We start from the raw sequence: 10,288 nt of genomic DNA, 5'->3' as shown, positions 1-10,288 counted from the left end.
AATAATTGCCGCGTCAGAGGCCCGCCGCCGCCTTCAGAAACGCCCAGCCACCATCCAGTCCCTAAGAGAAAGCTCCGCTCAATCCCCCGAGACGGTTCAAGGGGTGTCGCGCAGGTCTGAGTCCGCTTCAGCAGTGGCCCCAACCTCTCCCAAGAAGTCCATCCCTCGCGATAACCCACCAACAGCCTCCATAGAGCCGTGTCCCCATCGCTCTTTTGGCTGCCGATAGATAACCTTCCTCATTTCCTCTTTAATTTTCTAATTTAATACAATTCTCTCTTGCCCCCTCAGGCAGACGCTTCCCTCCTTAACTGCTTCAGTTCAACGAATCAGCTAAGGCCACGCCCCACTGGATACGCCAGCCCTTTCTCAGCACTTCCTTGCCCAATTGGAGCTAGCGTTGCTTCCTCGAGGGCGGGGCTACTTACTTTCTCGTGAGAAGAACGTAGGAAAGGCTCTTGCTTCCAAATGTTGATTACATTTGTAGACAGACTTGTGTAAAAAAAAAAACGCAGGGAGGGGGTTTTTAGGAGTAAGGGATATTAGCACGAATTGGAAAGAGAGAGTACTTTAGGAAAGACGATAGGTATTTTGTTGATGGGTCTGAGGTGAGATGGAATGGAAAATAACAGGGTAATTTTGCTGTGATTTGTATGATTTTGAAAGGTATAGAAGGGGATAATATCCTTTGAAGTTAGGACATTGCACTGAAAAGACAATTAGAGACACATAAATTAGGTGACCCAAAGAGGTGCAGCATTATTGCACCTCTAAGTACTAAAGATGAAGGACCTAAGCTACTAATGTGGAGTCCTTGGGGTTCTCTGAGCTTGGTTCTTTTCTTGCAAACATTTCATTACCTGGCTAGACAACATCCTCAGTGCTAAAATGGGATGGGGTTAGGGAACTGGAAGCCTGGTATTCAGGCAAGGCAGCAATTAACAGACACATAGAGATAAACAGCATCTACATACTATTCAAAAGACGAAAGATCAGATGATTGCCTCACCAGCAATCAATCACCAGCAATCATCACCCAGATAAGCAAAGGTTACCACCAGGCACACAATCAAGCACTAAACATAGGCTAATCAAGGAACTACCAGAGTAGCAAAACAAACCCCCCACCAGCACTGGCAAGGCAGGCCACAGCATATAAATAGAGAGTTCAACCCTGAGCTACACATATTCACCTCTAAGCTACTAATGTTGAAGATAAAAATGTCAGCTATCACAATATTAAAAAAAATGTTTCTTTTTAAGTTACTGAGGCTGTCATTTGTCATAAAATCCAAGAAGAGAAGTATGCACAAGTAATTGTGTGTGTGTGTCTTCGAGTCAGTGTTGATTCCTGGCAACTGCCTGGACTAGTCCCCGCAGTTTTCTTGGCAAGGTTTTTTGGAAGTGGCTTGCCATTGCTTGCTTCCTAAGGCTGAGAGAAAGAGACTGGCCAAGGTCACCCAGCTTTGTACCTAAGGTGGGACTAGTTCATGGTCTCCTGGTTTCTAGTCTTTAACCACTACACCAAACTGGCCTGCAATTTTATCATTGGGGAAGTGCTGTAATAACCTCAGGTGGTAAATGTTGGGGGACGGCATTTCGGAAGTTCCCCAGAAATTTCTTCTGAGCCTCCTTTCTTGGAGGGGAGCTGTGTGTGTCATAGCCTGTCTTGTGCTTGCTAAACAAGCCGATTCTCAGTTGGGTAGGAAGCCGTTGGTTGGTTTAGTTCTTGTCTTCTTAAAGACTGGAAAGTGGAACGTGTTATATTATTGTTTTTAGATGTTATTTTTGCAAACATTTTGTTGCTAATCCTCTGTTCATCACACCTGTGAGATGGGTGGCTATATAATTTTTTAAAATAAATAAATAATGAAGGAATAAATGCATGCATGAATGAATGCTTATTCCTAGGATTGGAGTGACCTGAACTGTTAATCCAAATGCCTTTTGTACATGGAATGGGAACATATCCACTTGCCCTTCCCAACAATTAGAACATTCACTGGTGATGAGCTTTCCAGTTAATAGACTGTGATCTAACTATCTGGTATCCTGACATTTCGCCAGCAACTGTGGCTGGTATCTTCTGAGGAGAAAGTGGTCTGCTGTGTACCAGTCTGCATGAAAGCATGCATCAAACTAGAAAGTGGTTCCTAACTCACTGGTTTGAAAATCACAGAACAAATGTATTCTTGCACTATCACTCACCAGTATCAAAATAAACCATTCAATCCCAACACTCCAGAAACCAATCCAACCATAACTGAGTATTTCTCATATACTAGGTCTTCCTTCTCTCTTGAGTTCCATCACATAATAAGAATTCATTAATCTCAGGAAAGTAGGTGATTGAGTTGGTTTGGTTTCTGAATTTGAAACCAAACCAGATGTTTTTGCACTGAATTCAGAAAATTGTTTCTTCATAATTGCATGTGATGATGCAATATCATATCAGGCTCATGCATATTAGCAATATGTAGATATGTAAAAAGATATTTGCATGTTTAATAAAGAATACTGCATGCCAGTTCATAATTAGATGTCAATGCAACATTATAACAGTTTTGTTTGTCCCACCCCACTCAAAAAGATAACTTTCAACATGTTATACAGAAGTATATGGTACTGATAAAAAGTCAGTTTTGAGTTTAATTTGGCTTTCAATTATTGTACTTTCAAAATAGTATAGTACCATACAAAAAAGATCATTGTGTGATTTTTTAAAAGAAATTCACATAACTTAAAGTACTGAGAGCTTCAACTCACCTGAGTGATAAGACAAAATTAGGAAAACAAACTGAGTTTAAAAGAGTATTTTATATATCTGAAGCAAAAGTGTTAAGGGTAAATTCAAACTTACTCCTTAAGTTTCTACACTCTTTTTAACAAAGGCAGAACATGTCTTAAATAGCAGTTTGAAAATTATTTTTTTCCATGCTTTCAAAGAAAGATGAAATATAAATTCAATGCAACACGTGCAAGAGGTAAGCTGCTACAATACACATTCTTTTCAGGAAAAAATTCTTTGGATTTTACATAAATATAGCTCTTTGACATAACAAGAATAAATTTTGATAGTTCCTTTTGTTCCTTCAGCTTCTTAACAGAACTCATCTTCACAATAGTCCATTATAGAGTAGGATGCTTAAGTTTGTATTTCTTATATGTTTCAAATATTTCTTCTATGACACTGGGATCATCTAGTGTGGTGATATCTCCCATATCACTAACATTGTCTGTCACAATTCTCCTTAGCAACCTTCTCATGATCTTCCCTGAACGAGTTTTGGGAAGACGTTTCACTACCTGTTTAAGAAGAAAAAACAGTGTGCTTTATCACTATAGAAAAACATAAGTAGTATTACTTTAAATAAAGATAGCTAAATAGAAATGCTTGAGTTCTTCTTTGCATTCACATATTCTCAGACAACAGCATTCTCAAGGACTAAGTAGAGAAGGCTTTTGATCTAGGTCAGAGTCTCCTGGGTCCAGGGTAGGGGTTAGGGTAAGGGCCTGGTGTTGTCTTAGCAGAGTTATTACAGACTGGAAATATTGTGTTTGGCTCTTTGGTTGCCTTCTTCTGGTCCTTCTCTGTCTGAGAAGACCATGATAATTCACCAAGTTAGTGAAGTACAATGCCCTAAAGCAAAATGGGTTCTGATCAGCTTACTGTGAAATGTTGGCAGTGTGTAAGAATTTACAATGCATCCGTCACCTATACAAATGAGTCAGAGAGTGAGCCCTGTTTCAGTGTTCAAAGGAGGAACATTTAAATGCTTCGCTCTGCAGTTTGGAATAAAGATCTAAAGGCCATACTGGAGTAGGGACTCTGCAGTTACTCCCTCAGCACAGCCCTCCCCAGAGCAGTAAAATTAACTACTACTACAGAAATCTACGCTATACCCTCAAGTAATCTGCAATATGAGAAAAAAAGCATTAGATAGGAGGCTGTTACAAACTTCTCTGAATTCCAGCCCCAACCCTCAATCTGAACAGGATGTCAAATTTCTAGATAATATTGCAGGACTGTTTTAAATAGTTGCAGTATTTGGTATTAAGTACACCACAGATCCGTCATAAGTTTCTCTTCTTTAGCAACAGTTCCTTTCAACTAGAGATTGTACATATACACATACAACTATCAAGAGTGGTAACTCTTGCCACCTTCTGGAGTTTCAGGGAACCAGGCTTGCATTTCTGCAAAGCATGGAGTTACTGCAAGTTTTCTGAAGCCTCTGTCTTGTATATAGTTGCTACCATTTTGATAATATACATGAAGGGACTTCATCCAGTACTTCCATCTCTCATATTTAAATATATTCAGAAGGGAAGGGGGGGCTACCCATACCCAAACTTGATAATAGCAGAATTTCATTAAAAGAAATCATGGCTTTCTAAAATTAAAAGAAAAAGAAGACTTTCCTTTACATCTGAACTGACATTTTATATCTTTATACAGGCAGTCCTTGACTTATGACCATTTGTTTAGTGACCGTTTGAAGTTACAATGGCACTGAAAAAAGTGACTTACAACCAGTCTTCACACTTATGACCATGGCAACATCCCTGCGGTCATGTGATCAAAATTCGGATGCTTGGCAACTGGCATTTATTTACAACAGTTGCAGCATCCCAGGGTCACGTGATCACCATTTGCGACCTTCCCAGCCAGCTTCCAACAAGCAAAATCAATGGGGAACCATGTGATTCACTTAACAATCACATTGCTAAGTGTGAATTGCTTAACGACCGTCACAAAAACTGTTGTAAAATCGGGTGTGGTCACATGATGCCTCACTTAATGACCACGCTGCTTAACAATGACATTTCTGGTCCCTACTGTGGTCATAAGTCGAGGACTACCTGTAATACACAGCCATATCCCATAAAGAATGAATATATGTATGTATACATGAAGCAATTCTTCTCAGATATTCTTCCTTATAAAAAATGTACAGTATTGAAATACTTACCAGAACATGTTCAGGAACAGCATACTTGGCTATCTTGGTGGCAACTATTGTCTTTACCTCTTTGATAATTATGTCTGTATCTGCCATGTCATCTTTTAGAACTATAAAAGCTAATGCAACTGGAAAAAATGAATACATTTACTATACATTGATGCCTATTAACGCATATAGCTATAGATAACTTTCTCACTATGCTAGAGAACAAATATTCTTCTTATTACACCAAGAATAGTCATCTGTTCTGAAAGGTTTTAGGTTCAACACCCTTTTCACAATGGTTGAAAAGTAATGCTATTATACAAATACAATTATTCTCATCACTGTCACTGTTTCAAATCTTTTAAAACTTAAATTACACTAATTGCAATACAGTTTCTATGCATGTCTCCTCATATTTATTTACTTACTTATTACATTTGTATCCCATCTTTAATTCAGGAGCTCAAGGCAATGTACATTGTGCTCCCTCCTCCTAAATCTGGCATTCACTGAAATTTACCACTATCTTTTACAGGATTAGAGCTCAGGTCAAAAGCTATGAAGCCAAATCACTTCACTTCTTTATTGTACATGTGCTTCCTTATGGTGTGAAATAAAATGGAGAATCCAAACTTTAAAAGGCAATTTCTTACAAGCAGGAATTTTTGGATCAAGTTGCAGACTAACAGATATTTAGCCTCACATCTACACCTTATTTCTAAATTGTAGAAATAACAAACTAAGACTAAACATAATAAGAACAAAATGCTCATGATTTAAGAGAAAGCCTCAATAGTTGGAATTCAACCTGTTCTGGAAGAGGTTCCATTGATCCTTGATCCTTCACTGTCCCTAAATGTTAAAATCTAAATGACTTATAATACTAAGGAGATTGATTGATTTGATCTGTATAGCCACCCATCTCACCCAAGTGACTCTGAGCGGCTCACAACAGTTAAGAAACTACCAAATAGAAACAGGTTAAAACAGCTACACAGACATATAAAACCCATCAATAAAACTACATTAAGGCAAAAAATTACCATAATCAGTGACAGAGTCCATTTCCGTATTATATTCAACACAGAAATTGTAGAACCTCTCCACTATTACCAGACTCCCAAGCACAAGGGCAAAGCCATGTCTTCAGGGCCTTCCTAAAAGCCAGCAGGGTCGGGGTGAATCTAAGGTCCTGGGGAATGATGTTCCAAAGAGCGGGCACCACAGCAGAAAAGGCTATACTGCTCTCATTATTTATGTATTCATAAAATGTATATAGTTGCCCATCTCAACCTTAAGACTCTAGGCAGCTCACAATACAGTTCAATTATGAACCTGTTCAATTATACCATATAGCACACACCCTCTTGATGAACATGTGCCCTGCATAAATGCAAGTGCTTGGCACATGGAAAGTGGCCTTTTGCTGTGTCATTCTCAAAATATGAGACATATTCTGTTTTAAGCTGTGCCTGGTCCCACTCTTTCTGATAAAGAAGGGCTGTCAAAACTTAAAGCTTTTAAAAACTATTTTAACAATGGTTATAGTTGCCATTAAAGGATATTACTGTTTTTAATATTTTATGACATAAGCGTTATACTGATTTTAATTTTTACAAACCATTTTAGTGGTCTTTAGAAAGGCAGTATAGAAATAGTCACAATAAATAATATATAAATAATTAACGTAAGTGTTATAATACTGCTTTGAAAGAAAACTGTTAATCAAGTATCAGTTTCTGCAGAACTTCCCTATTCATTATTTTCCTCTTGAATTATACCTGTACAAATCCTAACATGAACAAAGCAATGATTAAATATACAGTTAAATGCTTTCCTAATGATTTTAAAACATTTCAGTCACTTACCTTCCCCTTTGATATCATGGGGATAGCTAATCACAGCTGTTTCTGGAACTGCAGGATGTTCATCCTTTTAAAAAAGATGATTTGGAAAGAAATGGTAAACAAAACTAGGCACTGACCTTAGCTTAACTTCAAAGCTTTTGAGAAAAGTCTATGAACTGAGCCAAATATCAGATTCATATATTCATAGATGCATGTCATACAAGTCCAGTCCTCACAAATAAGGTGATAAACCTGTGATCTCACTACAACTGAGAATTCATGAAACAGAAACTCCTCTAGGAATATGCCCTGCCACGCAGTCTGTCACAGTATTGTTAGGCACAGGCTTACCATATAATTTGTTTAAAATTGCCTTAATCTTGCATATTGACCAAATCGATGAACTGTCTTCACTGTATATACTGCATTTGAGTTAATATCAGATGAAAGAACTTCCACCTGTGTTGACTAATCCATAATGGCTTAAATATGCAAGTGATCTTTTAATGCCACAATTAAGTCTAAATTAACCATGGGAGCCAGCTGATCAAATCTTCCCACAATTCTAAATAATTATGTTTCAATTAGCTTACATGAATAAATTATTGAGACCTACACTTTTCCTTGACCCAATAATTACCATGGCATCTTCAATTTCTGCAGTACCAAGTCTGTGTCCGCTGATGTTTAAGACATCATCCATTCGCCCTGTTAGCTGATAATAGCCGTCTTTAGTTCTATATGCAGCATCTCCTGTGAAATAATAACCTGCGGTAACAGGTTTAGTGTCAGTAAACGCAGATGTTCGCTTTTTGTGAAGAGAACAATACACTCAACAGACACAGTTCATTATCCCTGTGGGGAAAATAATGTATGTATATTACGTATCACCACTCGTTGGCAATTATAGCAGGAGGACAAAACATAATGCATTTGTAATGGACATCTATTAATTTATCAGAATAGGAAACAAACATTTAATAAGCTATGCATTATATGGAAACATGTGTAATGAATCAAGGAATTCTGGGAGTGGGACTCTGGTGCTTTGCAGAAGTTGATGCTGCTGGAATGTGGTCTTTGCTCAGTGTTATCACTTTAGAGGTCACAGGATACTTTTGCAACTGTATGTTCATCAGGTGTCAGAGGAGCCAAGAAAGTCTTAGGGGAAAAGTAGGGATGATATACTGCTTTGCAGAACCAAGTAAAACTGATTCTTTCCTAGTAAACAAGCTTAAAAATCTCAAAGAGGTGCAATTCCTGTACTTGTAGGGAGGAGAAAAGACATAGCAAGAAAGTACTGCAGAACAATAAATAGAAAAATGGGCATTTCTATTTGGACATTTAGCTCATCTCTTCAGCACTAATCTTCTACATTGAGTAATCATCTAGCTATGCTAGGGAACTTGACCTTTTTGGCCTGGTGGGATATTTGGAATTTTGAGAAAATGTTTTGGACACTCTAGCAAAGAGCTAGTGCAGATCATTGCATATTGGCAAAATAGATGCAATGGGAGATACAGCAAGCTATAAAACAACAATTGACTAGAAAACTACCTTCTTATCTTTGTCGTTTTTCATGGCACTGGGCTGCAGCCATCTTTTAACCTTATAGGGTCAAGTTGGACCCAAAAGGCATTCTTGAAAATAAAACACAATGTTGGATGCTAGACTTTATTCAGCAGCACCCTGGCTTTCTGTTTTTCTTAAATTGAAGTATTTTTAAATGTGAAATATAGGTGAGGCAGGAAATCTGCAAGCACTGATGGAGCACTCCATTGGGAACAATGTTGAAAACCCAGGATCCGTCTCAACATCCATGCAGACTCATCGTCATTATCCAGGTAGTCCTCGTTTAACGACAGTAAGTGGGACTAGAATTTCCATTGCTGAGCAACGTGGTCATAAACTGCAACATTATGTGACCATGCCACTTAGCAACAGCAGTTTCGGCAGTCCCCAGTTACCATCATTAAGTGGGTCATTAAGCGAGGACTTCACGTGACCACAATTTCCGACTTCCTGCCGGCTCATCACTGACTTTCCTTGGAGGAGGCCAGCAGGGAAGGTCACAAATTGTAATCATGTGACTGTGGAATGCTGCAACGGTCGGAAACCTGGGCCAGTTGCCAAGCGCCCAGATTATGATCACGCGACCACGGGGGTGCTGCAACAGCTGGAACTTTGAGGACCAGTCATAAGTACCACTCGTTCAGCACCACTGCAAGCTCAAACTCAAAGAGTCACTTGTATAGTGAGATGGGTGGCATATATAAATTTGAAAAATATACAAATAAATAAAATAAACAGCCGCTGAACGAGTAGTACGTAACCGAGGACCACCTGTATTATTCATCTATTGCAACTGTTTTAGAATTCAATTCATTTTCATACTTTAGCATTCAGGCCCATATAAATGATAAAGTACAAAAATCAGCAAAGATGTTTCAAAATGTTCATGTTAATCAACACCTGTTATGTATGTAGATGTGCACATGAATGCTTCACTGGTGTAGAGATTGTTGCTACACTATTTTTAAAAGATGCAAAGAAATAACAGCATAAAAATATAGCTATTGTCAAAATAATAAAAAGAGCATTTAATGTAAAGCATCAACTTCAGGGCACTACTTCAACCAACACAAATTCCTATCATTCTCACCTGGGTAAGCTTTAAAATAAGCTTCTACAAAACGCTGATGGTCCTCATAGATAGTCCGTGCTATACCAGGCCAGGGCTGTCCAATGCAGAGAGCACCAGAGATATCATTGCCTTCTAAAACTTTTCCCTAGGAAATCAAGTAAAAAAAAAAAATCTCTCAACACATCAATAAAACAGAATTTTCCCAGAAATTGCATATTTATTTCCATTAACACTTTGATCAAACACTTGATAAACACAAGATATAATGAATTCAATATGCTTGGAAGTACAGGTAGTCCTTATTTAGTGACTATTCAGAGTTACCTATGCCTTATTTAGCAACTGTTCACAGTTATAACAGTGATGAAAAACCAATTCTTGCTTTTATGACCTTTGCAGGTCTGAAAAGCAAAGGAAAGCTGAAGTAAGATCATAGGCACAGTCATGGTTTCACTTAGCAACTACTTCACTTAACAACTGAGTTGCTAGTCCCAATTGTGGTCGCTACACAAGGACTATCTATATAAATAAAGAACATTTATGGGGTGGGTAGAAAGGAAAGGATGAGCATTTAGAACTGGCAGCCACAGAGCTTCCTCTCTGATCTACCGCCTTCCTTACCGCTTTTTTTTTTTTTTTATCTGCGCTCAGTCGTTACCAACTCTGCAGTGACTGCTTGGACGAGTCCTTTGCAGTTTTCAAGGCAAGGTGTTTCGGAAGTGGTTTGCCAGAGCCTCCTTCCTAGAGCAGAGCCCAGCTGGCGAGCGCAGGAGGCGGGATTTCCGTTGCTTCACGCCCTTTTTGGGCGCGCGTGGTTTTTTGCGCTTACCAGCAACTGCTCCCGA

At 38.6% G+C, this 10,288-nt stretch overlaps 1 protein-coding gene across 3 annotated transcripts in view; it reads right to left on the bottom strand.

Moving 5' to 3' along the window:
• Positions 1-2,798: 2,798 nt before the first annotated feature.
• Positions 2,799-10,288, bottom strand: part of ACSS1 (acyl-CoA synthetase short chain family member 1) — a 46,385-nt gene continuing 38,895 nt past the window's right edge. For all 3 annotated transcript variants that reach the window (XM_007436188.4, XM_088149052.1, XM_025171827.2), the window contains 5 exons: positions 9,462-9,588; positions 7,440-7,567; positions 6,821-6,884; positions 4,974-5,092; positions 2,799-3,306 (listed from right to left, as the gene is read on the bottom strand). In XM_007436188.4, the coding sequence (XP_007436250.1) occupies positions 3,130-3,306; positions 4,974-5,092; positions 6,821-6,884; positions 7,440-7,567; positions 9,462-9,588 (615 nt within the window). In that variant the 3' untranslated portion in view covers positions 2,799-3,129. The remainder of the gene's footprint in view (positions 3,307-4,973; positions 5,093-6,820; positions 6,885-7,439; positions 7,568-9,461; positions 9,589-10,288) is intronic.

The sequence above is a fragment of the Python bivittatus genome, unplaced genomic scaffold (genome assembly GCF_059951505.1).
Source record: "Python bivittatus isolate LINGU-HERP-01145 unplaced genomic scaffold, Pbiv_v1 ctg000020_np1212, whole genome shotgun sequence".
NCBI classification, from domain to species: Eukaryota; Metazoa; Chordata; class Lepidosauria; order Squamata; family Pythonidae; genus Python; species Python bivittatus.
This window is presented reverse-complemented; position numbering and strand designations above follow the sequence as displayed.